Raw genomic sequence first — 20049 nt, 5'->3', positions numbered from 1 at the left:
CACAGAGCTCTGTTGATATCCCAACCCTGAGAGTGAAAATAGAGTAGATTTTTGGCATCTAAACGGCATATATGTTCTTCATGATCAAATTCATCAGTTTTTAATGTAATATACTTTAAAGTGCATTTTCTGCTGCTATCCCTTCTCTTCCCCTTGCTCCCAACCCTTTTCTGTGTTTCCTCACTTTGATTGCTACTATCACTAAAACTACCCGTAAAATGTATTTTTCCAGTGTCACAAAAAAGTGTTGGGTTTTAACTATTTTTCACTAAAAACAATTCAGAAGCTGATTCTCTAATGTAATTCCATTGATGTTAATGGAGTAGCACCAGTGTAAAACTGCATTAGTGGGTAAAGAATCATATCCATTATCGGGAGCTAAAAGTAATTATTAAAAGCATATCTCTGTGGAGAAACTGCTATGGAAACCCATAGTCTAACCCATAAAAGACCAACTCCTGCCCACCTTTAATATTGGAGAGATTTTCATCTGAGTCAGGTAAGCAGAATGGGGTCCAGTGTCCCATTTATATTCTATTACTTGATATGCAGTACGTCTGTTTTTAAACCCTCAGTGTTCCAAATGTCTTACCTTTAGTACTTAAAAAATAAAAAAAACTCTAGCCCTCCTCATAGACTAACAATGTACAAAACCCAACTCAAACTGTTAAATTTCTCTTTGCACTATGGGAATTTTAAAATAGCCAAGTCAAATCACAATTTTGGTCTAGCAAATTTCAGCCTGGATTAAATGTTTATGGCTGAATTATTAAACCTTAAAAATAGGGATGTGTAGCAGAGATTCTGGCAGATATACCCTTGCAGTTACAATATTAACATCAGCCAAACCCACTGTATTTAATAGCACTGGGCCTGATAAGACTATTACACAACGCTTGCCTAAATGTCCTCTGATTCACCACAATGAGTAAGTACCAAATATGTTTATCTCCCATTATAGGTTTAAATCAAATCTCTTCCATTTCCCATATGTTTTTAATCCTGAATAAAAAGTAATGGATCTGCCTACACATACAGTATGTGTGATTATACAGAATAATCGGTGTGAAATGTATATGGATAGAATAGACATTAAAAGTTTAGCCTATTGTCTTTGAAATGGAATTACTATGCTCAAGGATAAAGTTATGATGAAATGTTTCTTTGTGAAAAGCAGGGCTGGGGAAAAAACGCCATATAACCTGACTGAACCTGCATTAGAAGCCACCTGGTTTCCATTCTGCTGGCTCAGCATTTTGTTAGATCATATAGGTTTAATCATTTATGACATTTCAATGCACTTAGATTAGATTGCAGATGTTGAATTTCTTCTTAAATGGATCTTCCCTCCATTAAGTAAATTATTGAAAAATATTTTGTACCATGGCTTAAGAAGAAGGTATTTCAGCTTACAAGCTGGTAGCAACTGCTGCTGGCCTTTTAAAAACATTACAGGTCATGCCTAGTGACGATATCAACAAGATGTACCAAATTAGGGACTGTAGAAACGTATTTACATTGCTAATTCTAACCAGTTAAAAGTACTGGTAAGATGAAATCCTTGTGTTGTCATCTTTCTGGAGAGTACAACATCCCACTATGTTCTCCTTTTTTCCTCTGTTGTTTTAATACTACTCTTAGAAATACTTTTTTGCAATGTTTAAGAAAAATAACTTTAATTTTTCAGATGTGAATATCGGTTGATTTTCTTGGGGGGAAGAGGGAAATGGATCTTTACAATTAATTAATGTAAATTTCTATCAAAAAAAATGTTAAGACCCTGATTCTGTAGAGGACATCTGCATGTGCTTGCCTTTAAGCATATGAGTAGTCCCAGTAGCTTTGTTGGATCGAGGCCTAAGACGTTTAAAAGATGGTACCGCATTGGTTATGGAAGTGCAAACTGATTAATCAATATAAGAATTTATGGCCAGATTTTCAAAAGAGCACGGTTCCCATTCAGCATCCCCCCTGAAGTGAGTGCATTTTGAAAAGGGCTCAGCTCCCCATGGACTCAGTGGGAATGGTGGGTGCTGATCTCTTTTGAAAATCTGGCCCTTACAGGTTGCTCTTTTTAAAATGTCAAATAATTTCCTTTAATATGGTTTCCAGGGTTAATTGCTAATAATGTTGCACACTTGAGAGAAAATTAATTGAGAAAACCTTTCCAGTTACCCCAGTGGCCACCATAAAATGCAACTGTATGTAAGGTTTTTGGTTGCTTGTATATTGATAATTGCACTATGTTTAACCTCCAACATACTTTATTCTCTTCATTTGAAAAGGAGCATTGAAACTCTTTGAGATCAAGATTATTATGTTTGTGTTGCATACATAATTTTGTACTTTTCTTCTGGTTGCAAGCCCTTCACTCAGCAATATGTTCATATGGATAAAGGAGACAGAATAAATCATATTGAGTTGTTTTGGCAGATAATACCTTTAGAACAATAAATGATGTAAGACTCTCTCCTTCAAAAAATGAAAACTTTGATGTTACAGATCTGAAGGTAATTGGAAAACTCATGCAAATGTATTCTTAGTCAAATAAATTATCTTGATGCCAAATTTGTCATATTTACTTGTAGCTAGTGATAGAAGATCTTTTAGTTGTAACAAAATTGATATTTCTAAATGCATCATATATTGACTTTTGATGATGTATATTTCATTATTTTCTTCAAGGAGTAATCTTTGGATATTAATATTTTATGGAAACAACAACAAAAATGTCAGTACATTCCCCATTTTAAAAAAAATTGGGGGAACACAAAAAATCTATTTGTTAAACAAAGGTCAAGATACTCTGAGAAGTGCTTGAGAAAGCCACCCACGATGGGGGGACATATTCCATTAGAGCTAGTTTACAGATAGGTGAGGCTGTGCTATAGAGACAAACATTTATCATATTTCTTAATGGTAGTTAAGAACATTAACAATATAGAGTATTAAAATTATTTTTTAAAGGTGGGAAGGATTGTCCAGTTATATTTTGAGATGTTCTGAATTATAACCAAACTGATTTTTCTACATCAGGCATTTTGTAAACAGTGACCTAAACTGTGCGCTTCTTCAGTTTTGTTAGTCTCTGAAATAGGCCTTTTTAAATTTTGTGATTCAGTTCATAGCATTTTTTTTGGTCAGTTGTAGATTTCATATATGTTTCTGTGCGTTAATCCAACTACAGACTAGCTCTCTCAGAATTAGAATTTCTTAAATTACGTTGTACCCCAACATACTAGTTTAACAGCTGTTTGTGTGTGAGTGTGGAGGTTTTTAGTGAATTTGCATGCTATTTGATATTGAGCATATTTTTGTCCCTGAAGGAAAATCGCCTGTTTTCATTTAAAAGAAGTGACAGCACAGAGAAACAGTATTTAAGAATATTGTTTAAGGTAAACTGTGACCAGGTCTGTCTAAATTTGTTTGTTAAATAAGTAGTAGTATCTTGAATTCTCAGTCCTATTTCTTCTGGACATTGTGAGGAGGGAGAGATTTGTTTTAAGAACATTTTTGTTTAATTGCAGCCAGCAGAAAACAACCCCAAAGGCAAATTATCCATACAGAGAGTTTACTACTCAAGAGTCTTGCTTTTTTTTGGTTTGGTTGGCTGGTTCAGAGTAGAGGCTGAGAGAGGCCCTATAAATCTTTTCTGTTGGATCAGTAGCAGTGCTTTCTTATCTGCGTTTAATGAGGTAACTCCATTCACTAACAAAGCTGTGGATTGGTTTTTTCTTATGCGAAAGATGGAGAGGAATTCTGTTTAACTTTGGGAAATCTTTTTAAAAAAAAAATTTTTTTTAAGACATTTTCTGGGACTGCCTTCAACTAAGGAAACACTGCTGGATTCTATTGTGTTTCTGAAAACGAAAAACCTTCTCCATATAATTTTCAAAGGTCAAATAGCTTTAATTCTGTTTTGGCCGTGTTTGTGTTGAATTTCAGCCAGCATTCTCTACTGTACAGTAGTGACTTTTTTCCTTTCCCCCTTGTTTTCACTCAGTATAAACAGTTCCTTGCTGTAGTAACATAGACAAATATAGCAGAGGACTCTTTTCTGGGAGAAGAGTCTCCCCATGCATTTCTTAACCATTTTTGGGAAGAATTGATCTATCTGTGTATGAGAGAGAGGGAGGCAGTAGCTGTAAATTGAAGTGATATCATATGTATTGCTTCCATTGATCCGCTTTTAGACTAGGATAAAAGGAAATGGCATCAGGGAGGAAGTATGCTCATTTAGGCACAGATCCCAGTGTGATAATGGAGTAATAATAGAAATCACGCCACTGTCAATCGGTTGCTGCATTAGTCCGAGGCGCATTTCCCCTCCAAGGAGGCTTTCAATGACTTCATTCAACTGTAGGCTGAAGCAAACGGGATATTCAGCATACCAGCTGTACTGCTTTAGTGATTTGTATCCTGGCTTAGGGGTGCAACGCAAGCAGTGGTGCTGTGGATGCTCAAATGCATATATCTTTGTCACAATTCATGGCTGTGAAAGGTCAGTAGTCAAATGTTTCAATGACATTTCTCTAGTAAAAATGGTGAATCTGGCATTTATTGCATTATTCTAATGGGGGAATTGACAAATAGTCTTTTTAGTATGGGTGGTCTTCTGGGATGTGGGGCCGATGACCTTATAGCTACACTGAGAGAGCTTTGAAGAGGCAAGATTCATTGTCGTTTTTACAGGCTATGGGTGACATTCAGAAAATTCATATTTTATTCCAAAGTGTTTTGTGAAAACTTTCCAAAAACTATTAAAAGTTCTGAGATTTACTTGTAGTACAATATCCTATTTGGAGCATTACCTGAATTATAGTATTATAGTGCTGTGGATAAAATACAATATAGCTTTTTTCCCTTGTCCTCAGATGTTTAGTAAACATTGAATCTCAGTATTTAGAGCAGGAGTGCCTGTGTAAGCTACTTCAGTTGCAATCTCCAGTTGTAGTTTTCTGGACAAATATTGTCTTTTCCATTTGATTGTGTCCCTTTTTTTCCTTTTTGGTGTCTTTCAAATACAAAATCAGTTTTGGTGTGCCACATCCTTTCAAAATTGTGTTTCAAAGTTAAAGGTCTAATTGTACAAACTTAAAAGCCACTGTACCAGTTCACGAACAAGAAGCAATATTTAATACACTATCTGAAAAGAAAAACAAAGCAAAAGTATTCAGTACCTTGGTAGAGGTAGTACAGATAGCAACTTCAAAAGCAAGACAAGCAAAATAAGATTCACAGTATTGGGAAAATGACCTTCTAGCTGGGATATTGTTTAATTGTGTGGAACATTACAAAAAAGCTCCAGTGTGCTTGATCACAACATATTAATTCATTCCCTTTTCGTAGTATTTGTACAGTGAAGTACAATCAGCCAAAAAGCCCTGGGAAAGTAACTTGATTTGTAAGGGGGTTGGGACTAGAACTGTCTGCTTTAAAATATATGTACGTGACGTTGTATCTGTCATCACCATACTACTACCACTTCACCAACTGGTAGCATTAGATACACATTGTAAATAGTGTTTTAATTCTGACCACATTTTCTGGTGTAAGATTTCTCCTTTAACAACCACATCAAACTGAGCATTTTTGTGTGACATATATTCCGTTATTTGTTCGAGAATTTTTGCTTTTTAATGCAGAAAACTGTTTTTATTTTTGTCCAGGTAGAAATAGACAGTGGCACTGTAAAATTTTGCCTTCCCATACTTTGCTGTTGCTATAGCGTATAATATAGCAGTATATTTCTGCTGCTGCTGATGTACTCAATATAAAGTCAGAGAATTTGATTTCTCGGAAGTTAAAATGCTTTTCTGGTACTTAAAGTGCAATTTGTTACTACTGTTGTTTAACATTTATATTGTGTTAGCACGAAGAAGCCAGCTAGGCCAGGGTCCCATTGTACCAGGTGCTATACAAACATATGGAAAATGATAGTCCCTGTCCCAAAAAGCTCACAGGCTAAAACACAAGACACAACAGGTGAATGAGACAAACATTTGGATCAGGGTTGGGGATGGGGGAGACAAGGTAAGAAACAATAATAGGATGTTCGCAGTTGATTAGACATCTAGATATTTATTTACCAAGTTTGAGGTTTTCTGAAATTATAAAAAGGTCTTTAAAACAAAAAAGAGAGAAAATAGTTGGTTTACCAAATAATGTAATTCATATCATTCCATTTGGGAAAAACAAGGAATCTATACACAAATTGGCGATTTTTGTAATAGTTTTTGCAATGAAGCTTTGTGGAACTTTCCTTATCTTGATGCAAGTTACATGTCATGTTAGGGAGAGTCCTTTTATTAAGGGGGAAAAAAACCCCGAGGGAATAGGTTTGCGTTCCCAGTTAATTTAGTTAAAATGAATAAGAAAGGACAAAATGTTATATCTGTGCCCACTTGGTGCCACTTTTAGTTGGGTCTGTCAGCATTTCCTCCGTTAATGCCTCTACCTGCTGCTCCAAACACTCGGTTTAGTAGCTCATAATGTGGCCTTAAATTATGCTGTGAGCTGTAACCTGGCTTACGGGGTCCCATCCCAGGGACTTAGAATGTTGGGAAAAGAAGAAGCTACAAGTTTCAGTTGTTTTTTTCTGTGTGCTCAAATGTAATATAAATTTTAAACTGTAATTCTCAAAATGCAGCACAGTGAGGTAAATTACGGACATGATTATTGCCTTACCTCTGAATTTCTTTGCTTCTGTTGGCCTAAATCAGATTCCCCAGCATTATTTTAAATAATAACACTTTGTGTGTGAATTCATATTACAGATATGATGAAAAACCTTAAAAAATAAAAGAAAACCACAACTACCTGCAGTTTCTAAAAGCTAAGGGTGGCCTTATTATTCTTCTGTTTAGCAGTGAAAGCTTTCTAAATAAGTGCATGGTGTTCTGCAGCATTTCAAATTTTATTAACATTCAAAATAAATTCAGTTTCCAAGCAGAGCCAATTCCCAGACGTCTTTCCTGTTTGTCGTGTCTCCCACCCCCTCCCCCAGCCACTTGAAGCAGCTGCTCTTGGACTAAACAATAAACATTTCAGTGGGCATTTTAGTGGGTGACTTTAAATTGAAATATTAATAACATTTATTTTCATTTATTACTATTTTTAACTTTGTTTTCCTTGCAGTTGGCAGGTTTGAGTGTTACTTTGAAAATCTTCCAATTAGCACAAGTGAGTAGGTTGTGGCTTTTTTCAAACCCCGAGAATATAGCTTTAATAATAAAAGAATGCATTGTAAGGAAAATAAATAGTAAAAATGCTAGTGATTTATGTCCCTTCTTATTAGCATCTGATTTATGTGCTAATGCCAAGCGATGTCAGTCTGAGAGTGAAGATAATGTCTCATTGCTTGTTTAGCTGGTGATATCTGCCAAAGCTTTACAGGTTAAGATTTGAGCAGAAAATTCTCAATTGCTTCATGGTCTTTGAGCAGAAAATTCTCAATTGCTTCATGGTCTTGTTGCCAGAGTGTTGTTTTTTTGTATGCAAGGGGCTGTCGTTAAAATAAAAGAAACATTTAGGAATTCTCTGACACTTGCATCCCTCCAGGGGGTCCAAGGCAAAGTGAGAGGGAACCTTTTTTCATCTCAGGCTAATTGTAAGGTAAGGGCTTGTGTAGTCCAAGCAATCAACCTTGGCTGCAGTTTCTTTCATGAGAAGAAGATGAAAGTAATGTTCTTTATGTCTGCCTTTGGCTGGCACCTGGGAAGCTTAAGAAGGCAGGGTGGAGTGGTGGGCAGCGCAGAAGCAGAGGAAGGCCTTAGACCGAAAGGGAGACTGTGACCTTAAATTGCGACAAAAGTGGAATTAGAGTGGAAGCAGTATGATTTTGTCCTTTAATAATCTGCAAAATGTTAGAACTGAGTAATGCTGGGTTTGTATTTTGCATGCAAGAATTAAAGTTGATGATGTGTTTTCGTTTTTTTTTCTTTTTCTCCTTTTGGTGTCCCAGAATGGAGAACATGGGTGTGGGGAGAGGGTGGAGGGAAACATTTGAATGAATTAGGAAACTGTGATAGAACTTTCAGAACCCTGAATTTCCAGTATGTTTCCTGGCAGCTAATATGTATTCTTACTTTGTGCTTTCCGTGAATTATTTATTTGTTCGTCCGATAAGCCTATTAAATGAAGCACTTAAGCACTCATTACATCAGGCATCTTGTGCTTTTTCTCTTCAGGCTACCTGTGGTTCATCTAAAAAATGTTATGATTTGGAATCAGGAACAGCTGCTAAATATATATACACAATAGGTGCATAGAGATTATATCTTTCCCTTCTTTTTGGTATGAGAATGGATAACTTATGACTCTTTGCACTAGAAATGTGCTGTCACAGTCTTAATTTTGCTGCATGCCACTTATTTATATCGTGTTTCTTTGTACACTGCAGGAATACAGTGAAATTGTTTATATAATAAATCAACAGACCCCTGATGTAGTTAAACATTCATATGTCTGGTGGCCTCCTGAAGTGATGCACTATAAATTATCCTTTTGTTTCTACCCCCACCAAGCCTCCACAAAATGGAATTACTTAGCATATGTATTCCATAAGGAACAGAGCCTATTAAGCCAAGATAATGTTTGAATAAGAAAACATGATTTTGATCTGATCTAAATATAGAAATGAAAAGCCATGGAAAATGAGACTTAACTAGGCCCCAGAACAGAGTCTTTCAAAATACAGACAACATGAACTCTGAGGTTTTTCCAAAATCAACTAGCTCTTCATCAAGTACTAGGTCAGCATTTCAAACACATGCTAGAATTACACAGGTTATCCTAGTCTTGTTGTCTTTGGTCTGTGTCAGTTTAATTGCTTAGTAAGCAGTTTTATTCTTACGATACATGTATTTTACTCTTAGCTTCTCCCGGACCAGCTGGTCTTACTTCTGGAATCTCTGTTGGAGGAGAAGACGTTATGTCTCAGAATTCTACAATGCTTAGAGAAAACATACCACCTCGATGAGCAGGATGCAGAGGTAATTCATTAATAGTCCCACTGCAATATTAAAAAGAGTCATTGTGCTATTGACTAGGAATATTGACATTCCATTGGGACCCAGGGTTATTCCAGCTTCTTTTTCCATTAGAGAATTCTAAAATTGTGTGTATATGTACTACTGAAGAAGCAACAGGTACAGAATGCCTGCATTACTCTGTATTTCTCTGTGCATATGTGTGATATTAGTGAATATCATGTATAAGCTAATATGTTTGCATACTATAGTTAGACTATCTAAAATAATTAGTACAGCCAGTTTGCATAGCCTCCACTATGAACAGTACACACGCTTTTAAGAAGTATGCGCACACAAATGTTAAAACTGCTTACTTCATATATACATATTGTATACTGGAACTTGTATGATTTTGATAAGATGTCAGACGTCAGAGTGAGACCATTCATGTTTGTTTTGGTCTAAATTTCTTGTTCTACTTGATCAGCTAATTGTTTGCCTTTGAGAGAGTAAAATGACTACTGTATTCATGGGATATGAGTTCCAAGGAGCAACTAGATCTTTACAGTTGCATCTGTTAATTGCAGTATGTGTTTAACAGTCATGGGAGAAATCATTATTTACATGATGATATAGATGTGCGTTGCACTTTACAGACAAATATAAGGACACAATCCTTGCTCCAAGGGCTTGAATACTTAGGGGCCTGATCCTGTAAACACTTACTGCGAGGCATGGTGTTAACTGTGGGGTCAGCGATCACTTAGTGCTTAAGGTTTTCGCAAGAGCTGTGCTTTATTCTGTGTCCAGTTTCAACTGGCTCTGCCTAATAAGATGTTCACAATGCCTCACCCAGACACTCTGTCTGGGAACCACAGCCATTAAAGCACAATTTCCATACCATATCGTCCCTTCTAATCCAAAACTTAATAACACTTGCTACTACTGCGCAGTAGTCCCATTGACTTAACAGGCTGAGAGAACTTAAGTCAATAGAACTGCTCGTGGTAGTAAGCAGTATTCACAACAGTAAATGTTCTCAGGCTCTGGACCCCAAGTAGACAGTGTCCAGAGAAAGCACATTTGGGAGAAGATGGAGGAAATGAAACCAATCCAGGAAATATGCATTGTGTAGATGCTGGTTCGATGTTCATAAACAAAAGTTAGTTATTGAGGAGAATATATTCATACCAGTATAATGAAGGAGCACTGATAAACTTAACATATTTGACTCCTGTTTAATTAAAAACTACCGTGAACACCACAGAAGGTCACTGTGCATGGTTTATCATGTATAATTGAAATGTTATGGTAGTAATTAAAATGGAAGGAAAAAGTGAAATCTGGCTCGTGTTTGTTACAATAAAATGGCTAGGTAGACGTAGTATGTTTTAGAGTCCTGTATAAATCCAAACATTAATTTAAAAACTCCAAACTGCAGTCTAGCCTTTTTCAAAAAAACTCTGCCAGGTGACATTTCAACAGTTGCTATTTATTTCAGCTTTTTATTTTTTGTTTATCAGAGTTTCCAAGTGCCAGATTTATTTTTAATTAGTATTCAAACAGATTTTTCTATTTATAGGAATTTGGATCTATTTTAATCACAGATGAATGCCAATGAAATGTCAGGAGTTCTATAATGGGAAGAGGAATAACTAGGGAGGTAGGATCAAAGCGGGAGCTCTAGTGTTTCTATTTCATGCCAGTGAATTGTGAGCTACTAGACCTTGAGTTTAGGGTTGTTTTGTTTGTTTGTTTTTCCTCCTTAAACTACGCATAAATTCATGAGGGTTGGGTTTTTTGGTAGCTTTACTTAACTGCACACCAATGATCTTTCATAGTTTTTCTGTCTTTGCAGCAAAATTATGACCTCAACAAAAGAAGCATAATCTCTGTTTTATTGTACAAGGTGAAACCGAGGGCTTAACAGACCTTTAAGAAGTACAACTAAGATAACATTACCATTAGAGTTTTACCAGTCATCAGATCAGAGACACGTACAGTCCTTTAAAGGGAATGTTAGTTTACACACTGTCACATACCTAAGGAAGGGACCTTTCATGTTTCAAACTACAGTAAGTTCAGAGCAGTGTTTCTTTATAAAGACACTGGGACATGGAATTGCAGGATTCCAATCCAAGCTTTTAGCTGAGCTGTTAGTGTCTAAGTCTGATTAGCTGGCACATTAATCTGTTATAGTTAAACCTACATAGTTACAGGTTCTCAAATACTTTTATTAACAAAACTTCACAATGTGAGTATTAGAAATGTAAGCATTCAAAATTGCAGGCGTAGAAGTAAAAAGAAAGCTGTTAATGTCAGTTTTTATTAAGGATCTTTTTTGTATGTAGAACATTGTCATTTCCTGTCTAGCAGCAGACAGCTCAGTAATGTACACTAACTTCTTAATTATTAAGAAGCAATTATTTCCAGTTATATTAATTCTTGTGCTGGAGATTAGCCATGATCAGATCAACAGTGTACTAAACTGGTATAATTCTTTAAAACAGGCATGGCACATGGATCCTACTGTTAGCAGAAATTATCAATAGAACATCCAGTACACCTTTCTTAGTACTGTAGGTAGCAAAGTGACCTCACTCTAGCAACAGAAGAAATATAAAAATATTAATTTCTCCTGCTAGTAGACTAAAGCCATATCTACACTTACAAGTTTACAGTGGCACAGCCACATTATGCCTATGGGAGAGAGCTCTTCCATTGACATAAAACCAGCTTAATGAGCACTGGTAGCTATGTCGGCAGGAGAGCATCTCCCACCGACATAGCACTGTACACACAAGCGCTTATGCCAGTGAAATTTATATCACTCGGGGGTGTTTTTTTCACATCCCTGAGCTACAAAAGTTTTGCTGACATAAGTACTAGTGTAGACATGGCCTTATGTGTATGTGTGTATCCATTTCAGATTTTATATTGCTGAGGCAAGGAGTCCTGGCAAGGAGTCTGAATAATCTCACCTCAGTCAGCATTGTGGAGAGATGGGTAACGGGGGAGAACAGAGAAGACAAAATGCCTCTGGCAGCTTTCACCACTCTGGGCAGATTGAGATAAAACACATTTTTCTCAGTCTCTCTCTCTCTCTCTCTCTCTCTCTCTCTCTTTTTTTTTTAAGACTTTGGTGTTCTTTATAAAGATTGCTGCTTTGATACTTCAGCACAGCAGCATTCAACATAACACTGAAACCAGTACAGAAGCAGAAAAGGAATATATTGTACAATAAAGTCTCGAGTCCAGTGTGTATGGAGATTGGGTGCACATGCATTAAGCCTGTTTTGGCCCTGAACTACTCTTTAGCTTACTCATATGTGTAATACAGACTTCCCTGTCATGTATCTCATTGGAGATGTAAATCTCTTTCCTGAATTTCAGAAACACTGCAGGTGAACTGATGATTATTGCTCAGCCTTTCACCATATATGAGAACAGCGCAGACCATTCCTTCCAGCTTCTGTTTCTTGAAGCCTTTATACACATTTGTGAAGCATTAACCTTTCTCTTTCCAGTTGAACATGCTTTCTGTTCCAGCCAACATTTATCTTCTGAACTTGCACTTGCACACTGTACTGTATCGAATCAGAGAAGTGTGGGACTGAAAGGGACCTCAATCCAGTCCAGTCCCCTGCACTCAAGGCAGGACGAAGTAATAACTTGACCATACCCTGACAGGTGTTTCTCTAACCTATTGTTAAAAACCTCCAATATTATGTCTAGGTATGTTCCTTTGAGATATAAACTGCTATGAAACGGGTCATTTCCTTGTGCAGTATTGTTTTCACCTCCCCACTGTGCAGCACTTGGGTGTCTAGGGTTTTCAGCCTTGGGGTCAAACATGACTTCAAAAAGACCAAGGGACCAGAATCAGTACTTGGTGGAGATTATCTGCCTTGTTCTGTTCCCTTTTTTGCCACTTGGGCAACTCAAAAGGAGCAGGTGCCACCTGCCATACACCAGGAAATCCCCAGCAGGGAAAGTCCTCATGTGGCACTGAGCTAACATAACTGGCTCCTATGTCTCCCTCCTTACAGCTTCTCATGGGGCACATTGGGGGTAGGAAATGGCTGTGCTAGAGTGAACTGTACTTCAGTTATCTCCAGCTCGTTTATAGTCCCTCAGGGCCTGCAGCTGTTTGGCAACAGCTAGAGCAAGACCTAGGCTGCTCTAAACTCTGCTGAGGCAGATTATCGAGGAAGCTGTAAGTAGCTGATGGTTCTCAGCTTCTCTTTTCCCCCCTCTCCTGCACGTCTGTGTAGTAGAGGGGAGCTGGCCTTTGCAAGGCACTCTGCTAGACTCAGCAGAACCAGCCAAGCTCCTGCCTTGCTCTCTCTGGGGCTGCCACAGCCCAGTTGATAAGCAAGCAACGGAGCTACCAGAGCTATCCTCCCTGCTGGGGTAGCTGAGCAGCTGCAACAGGAAAGAGAAAACATCTGCTCAGAGTACTCCCAGCTCACATGGAGCTGCTCCTGAGGCTGCAGGGGCAACAGTGGGAGGCAGTGACCCCTATTAGCTCCACACAGGAATGGGCTGATTTAAACACCAATCAGGGAATATGATGTCATTTCATAATCATATATGCATAATACAATTGCCCTTGACTGCCATTGTTGGACACTGTCTCTGTGGCCAGATGTGGGACATGGCTGGTCTAGTGGCATATCACTAATCATAAGTCACGCTACCCTAAGACCTTGCATGGTCTAGGACGCTTGCTTAACTGTACTAACAGTATATCCCTCCTATTTGTGTAGTGCACATTTACAGTAAATAATTATTTCATTGCAATAGTATTTCCCACGTCCAGTTTAAACATAGGGACGTTTGGAGAAGGCACAGTAATCACAAACTTGTACCTTTGTTTTCCTGGTATTAAGTGCAGTAACATGAAATGTATGAAATGAGCATGTAAAATACACCTTTAAAAACCATTTCAGAGAGTTGTAGTGTCTTCTACATTCTAAGCTTTTTTTTACCATCATCATCTTTCAGTGATTCAGCTGCCGCAATGTAGCTCCTCTTTGCAGTTACGCAGGTGAGAGCCAATTACATGGAAGAATTATTCTGCTGCCTCTCCTTCCCTCTCTTCTTGCCATGTTGCTTCCTGCAAGGTGATAAGGCAGTCCTTGGCCGGAGTACATGTCCCATGACTGCCTGTGGTGTATCATGGGAGATGAAGTCCCGCAGGGGTGTACAGCCCGTAGAGGAGAATGGGGACATAAGGGCATAAAACTATAATTCTCCTGAGGCAATCCAGCAGCATAGCTGTATCAAAATATTTTCATTTTCAGGGATTCAGATTTTGACAAAAAATCAACATTTTCTACCAGAAGTAGGCACTTATTAAAAAAATTTAGCTTAGTGAAAAACTCAGTTTTACATAGAAAAACAATTTTTCTAGATTTTTAAAGGCTTAAGTTAGATCCATAGAAGTTTATGGCCAAAGTTTTTAGTGGGCCTTCTTAATTCTACAGTACTTGTGGTTCCATGCTCTAGTTTGCATACACAAATGAATATCCTGGCACATACAATAGGCATGATTTTACAGACCGCTGTACTGGAGGTCAGAAGCTGTTTTCTTGTAAGCCCCCAAACAAGGAAATGAAGCAACTCAGTGTGGACTGTGTAGGCGGATTGAATACAGCATCCAAGAGGCTTCCAAGATGGCCAAAATCCGTTGTTCCCTTTAGCTCTGCTTGCGTCATAGTCTCCTTCTGGGATGAGGCTTCGGCTGATAGAATTATAGAGAGAGCTGCCTGAACTCCCTAGACATATATTCTAAGCATTGATGACTTTATGGATGAGTATCGCAGAATTTAGTAGTAGAGTGCATAAAGCTGCAGTCTCCTAACCATGCTTCAGGTTTAAGGGATATTTTGGGGACTGTTTGTTCCTTATTAGATCTCCTAACCCAGGGGTCGGCAACCTTTCAGAAGTAGTGTGCCAAGTCTTCATTTATTCACTTTAATTTAAGGTTTCACGTGCCGGTAATACATTTTAATGTTTTTTAGAAGGTCTCTCTCTTGTAGTCTATATATTATATAACTAAACTATTGTTGTAAAATAAACAAGGATTTCAAAATGTTTAAGAAGCTTCATTTAAAATTAAATTAAAATGTTGATCTTACACCGCCGGCCCGCTCAGCCTGCTGCTGGTCTGGGGTTCCGTTCACCTAGGCCGGCAGCAGGCTTAGCGGGGCCTGCGGCTGGGACCCCGACTGGCAAGGGGCTGGCAGCCAGAACCCCAGACAGACAGTGGGCTGAGTGGCTCAGCCTGCTGCCACTCAAGGGTTCCATCTGCCGGCTCCTGCCAGCTGGATCCCAGCTGCCAGACCCGCTCAGCCTGCTGCAGGTCAGGGGTCCCAGCCCTGCCCACATACAGTGGGTACCTGCCTTCTCCCTGGTTCTGGCCATTCTCGTCCTCTCTCTGTCTGCACTGAGCTGAGGGTGGGAGTGCACTGAGAACAGGGTTGGGGGTGAAGGCGTATGCTGGGGGTTGGGGTGTAGGGTCTGGCCTGGAGCTAGAATGAGGGAGGGGGCTCAGGGTTGGGGCAGGAAGTTTGGGTGCGGAGCGCTTACCTGGCCAGCTCCCATTTGGTGGGAGGGGTGTAGGTGGGAATGTGGGGGGGGGAGGTGCAGGAGCTCCCATTTGGTGCTCAGGGTGGGGGTGCGGATGTGGGGGTGCACAAGTCAGGATGTGGGGGGTGCATGGGGTGGGGGGGGCTGGGTACATTGGGGGTGCAAGATTCAGGGCAGAGGGCTGGGGGCATGTGAGGGGGGTGCAGGTGTCAGGGCATGAAGTGTGGGGGTGCCAGAGTCAGGGCTGGGGTCGTGGAGAGGTGAAGGAGTCAGAGTGCTGGGTATGTGTGAGGGGGTACAGGGCTCAGGGCAGGGGCCTTGGGGGTGTGCGGGGCTGCAAGGCTCAGGGCAGAGAGCTGGGTGTGTGTGAGGGGGGGTCAGAGCAGAGGGTGTGGGCTGGGGTCGTGTGGTGCTCATGGCAGGGGGCTGGAGGGGATATACCCTGCTTCTCCAAGACCCTGCCCCTGCTTCTTCTCTGCCTCCGTGGGGAGTAGTGAGCACGCTGACTCTGCTGCTCCCCCACCCCTTCCCTCTCAAGGGCCATCAGCTGAGGGAGGGAGGATGGAGAGGAGAAGTAGGGGCAGGAACCCAGCACACTGCGGGAAGAGGCAGGACCAAGCTCCTGCCCCTTGCCTCCTGACCCTGGCAGGCAGCAGCGTGCCATTAAAAATGGACTTGCGTGCCGTGTTTGGCACGTGTGCCATAGGTTGCCGACCCCTGTCCTAACCCAATCATATGCCTTTTCTTTTCTCCCATAGCATAGTTAGATTGGGTTATGTGGGGTTCCCCCCTCTCCTGTTTTTGAGGAAGTTGCTTTTCAGAAATCTATAGTCTGTACTCGTAGTAACCAAACCACAGAAAAAGCATTTTTTCCCTTCATTTGTCAATTGTTTCCTGCGTACTGCTTTTTTCCTGCCTTTTATTTGTAGCCACAAAACAATGGGCCACCACTTTATTGCTGTTTCTGCTTTAAAAGTCACACTTCCATGAGACTAGGAAAAAATATTGACCTACCATTACAACTGGCTGAAGTCTCACAATTCTTTGAGACTGTTAACTTAACAATAAATATCATCTAGCCTGTATGCATTCATGGGCTTGCTTGTTCTTAGAGAGTATTATGTTTATGTATCAGCCATTGTATTTAAAATTTGGGAAGAGAGGATAGATTGGCTTGAAAGGAGAAGGAAAAACAACAAACCTACTTTTGTTGTGCAGAAGCTGGGACTTTCCAGGTGCACCCACTGCCCAAGGTCAGTTAATATTTTTTAAACCCTAATTACCTTGACAGTGTCTCTTTTGATATACTTGTGTAGGCTGAACATGTTTGAGCATAGTCTTTTGAGAAAACCAAGTTTAAAAGTTTCACTAAAAGAATTTGAATAATTTAGTTACAAACATATTGACATTAGGGTGACCAGAACACCCGGTTAAAAAGGGATCCTGGCAGCTCTGGTAAGGACCCCTGACCAGGTTGTTGACTGTCCGGTTGGTGGCACCACTGTGCCGTGCAGCGGGGCTGGCAGGCTCCTTGGTCAGGAAGCAGTTGGCATGTTCGGCTCCTACCCTTAAGGGCGGTTGTGGGGGTTCATGTGCAGCCCCGTCCTCTGCCTGCAAGCGCAGCTCCCATTGGCTGGGTCAGGGCAGGGGAGGAACTTCCGTGAGTGTGGTGCATGGGCGCTCAGTAGGCAGCTGTTGAGGGGTTGCGTGGCACACACCTCTTCCGCTGCTGCCTGGCTCTCTTCTCCTCGCTTGGCTGAGCTCAAGCAGCGGTGCATGCCCTACGGTGAACCACAGTCTATCTGTCGCCCCATTGCCGGCACCCCGGAGTTTGAGGTATGTTTATCCCCATCTCCGAGTGCTGGGAATGGGGCTGCATCCCTATCCCCCTCACTGCATCCCTCCCCGTCTCAGCCCCCCCACACTTCCATCACTGCATCCCTCCTTGTCACAGCCCCCCCAGACTCCCATCCCCCCGTCACTACATCCCTCCCTATCCCAGCCCCTCGCACATCCATCACTGCATCTCTTCCTATCCCAGCCCCCCACACTCCCAGCCTCCCATCATTGCATCCCTCCCCGTCCTGTCCTGTCCCCCCCACCTACCCATCCCAGCCCTCTACCCCTTACAGCACTCTCCCATCAATCCTCACCACCTCCCAGAGCTGCCACCCCCCATGTCCCTCACCCCCCCACAGCCCTGTACTCCATTCACCTCCATATACTGTTGCACTCCTATTATATCCCTGTACACCCCTGTGCCCACCACATCATCAGGCACCTGTAGCCTTCTGCCTCCCCCTGCATCCCCATCCACCCCACATACTCCCCTACACTCACTCCTCTCTCCTTAACTGCCCCTCTCATCCCCACCCTGCTCTTGTCCTTGGCCTCTTTCCCTCCCCATCCTCTCTCCTCCACCACCACCCCTTTTCCCCTCCAGCCCACCCTCCTGCCTTCCCGGCTGGGTGATTTAGGCAGCCTCTGGAAAAGTGTATGAAAAAGTCTCTGTGTAGGCAAGTGTGTGCATGTATGCGTGTAAGAGACTGTATGTCTTTGTATGTATTGCTGCATGTGTGTATACCTGTGTGAACAAAATTTGCAGCCTAACTCTTTGACTTTTGCTGGCTTGCACACAAAAAAATTGATGACAAAATATGTGTGTGTTCATTTCATAACAAGTTTTTAAAAGAGAAGTGAACTCTAAAAGAAATGTATTATTTCTTAAAAAATGAATGTTGTTGACTGGTAATTGCAGAAGAGCCAACGTATCATACATTTCTCCCCACCTTTGTCTAGCTGAATTATAAACTCTTTGTTGCAGACTCTCTCTTTTTATGTGTATGTCCAGCACCTACCACTCTGGAGCCCTGATATTAGTTGCGGTCTCTAGGAACTAAACAACAATTGTAATAGTAAATAATGTGGAGGTAGATGTGTTAGTGCATGCTAGATGTGTACACATTAATAGACATGTCTATCTGCATGTAGGTGTGGGACTCAGTTTCTACATATTTATTTATATAGATATCTGGACAGGTGTCAATTTCTGTGGTTGTGCTCTATGGATTTGTATTTGGGCCTTTAATGGACTTATTGCAGCTGTAATAATGTGTGGTCCTGATTCCACACACAAAATTACAATAACTTTAGTGAACAGAAGACATGGAGCTGGTTATGAAAAATGGGAAGAGGGGAGGGAAAGAATCATGAAAACCTTTGTGAAATTTCATTTTTTTAAAAATTACTCTCTTTGACTGTTTTGCTGCCGGCTCTAGCATCCTGTAACAAATACATCCTGAACTTAGCATAATACATTAGTCAAAGCAATAAATATGCCTGTTTGGGCCTTGCAGTGAAAATGAGGATGTGAGGGCAGGGGGGAGAGCAAGCCATGGAGTGTGGGGGGGGGGGGCATGGGAGGGGAAGGGGTAGGGGGCATATCCTCAGGGAAGGGGCAGGGCAGCAGGCGAGGCAGAGGTGTTCGGTTTTCTGGAATTAGAAAGTTGCCAACTCTAATTGAGACAATAGAGAAAGCTTACAGCTGTGTTTCACAAACAGTAATCAGTAATAAGCAGCCTTCTTATTAAGCTATTTCCACAATTAGCTTTCTTGGTTCTTTATTCTAGATGGGGACAGGGATGGTCTATAAAACCAAAAGACCAGAGGCCATGGAAACAAGTCTACAGAGCAATAACAAAGGTGATGAGACAGAGAGATCTGTCTACAAAACCATTTAGGTATGCTACAGAACGGGAATGAATAGGTGGGATTCTGTCAGTTCTATTTGATCCTGAAGTGATGCATCTAGAACTGTATTTTATGTCCTGGTGAATTATGGTAGACTTGGTGAAACAAAAAGTGGAATTTAGATTAAACCAACAGTTTCATGCTACATTTCCCCACTACCTTCACTGGAGAGTTTGTTTTTCTTTCCTTCCTGCCTACAGAACTGGCTTACTTTTTTTGTAATGTATGCTGCCTGCATAGCAGATGGAAATTGTTTTGTTAGTTTTTCTTGCCTCAGCAAATTGGTTGAAATGCTATTCAGCTCATAACTCTTCCCCTTTATTTCAAGATCATAAGGTGGTAGATTTTGGGGAGAAGAGAAAGGGGCGAGAGTGTAACTGTGTTTGCAGAAAATGTGAGTGTAATGAGTTAAGATCGTATCATATGTCATGTGGGTGGCATATTGCCATTTTTATACAACTGCTTCATTGTACATGAAGTCTGCCTATGAAACCAAGGCCATAAAGTGGTGGCATCCTATTTCACTAACAGAGATCCAGTCGCTAATATAAACCATACAAGGTGTTTGGTGTCCTAAAAATAGTGAGAATTATGTTTAGAACAAAATAATTTCAGCCCATTGATCTTTCCTAAATCATAAAATACCGGCAGATGTAAAAGCACAGATGAACTACAACGCAATATCTATCCCTCTACTTCCCTCCAGATGATTAAGTTAAGCTCATTCTTGTCT

The 20049-nt window shown here is 40.6% G+C and overlaps 1 protein-coding gene across 3 annotated transcripts in view; it reads left to right on the top strand.

Moving 5' to 3' along the window:
* Positions 1-20049, top strand: part of LOC119856417 (aminopeptidase O (putative)) — a 372700-nt gene that overhangs the window by 326852 nt on the left and 25799 nt on the right. For all 3 annotated transcript variants that reach the window (XM_043515026.1, XM_043515028.1, XM_043515027.1), the window contains 2 exons: positions 7138-7182; positions 8877-8993. In XM_043515026.1, the coding sequence (XP_043370961.1) occupies positions 7138-7182; positions 8877-8993 (162 nt within the window). The remainder of the gene's footprint in view (positions 1-7137; positions 7183-8876; positions 8994-20049) is intronic.

The sequence above is a fragment of the Dermochelys coriacea genome, chromosome 5 (genome assembly GCF_009764565.3).
Source record: "Dermochelys coriacea isolate rDerCor1 chromosome 5, rDerCor1.pri.v4, whole genome shotgun sequence".
Taxonomy (NCBI): Eukaryota; Metazoa; Chordata; order Testudines; family Dermochelyidae; genus Dermochelys; species Dermochelys coriacea.
The sequence above is the reverse complement of the archived record's forward strand: the minus strand, read 5'-3'. Positions and strand labels throughout refer to the sequence as shown.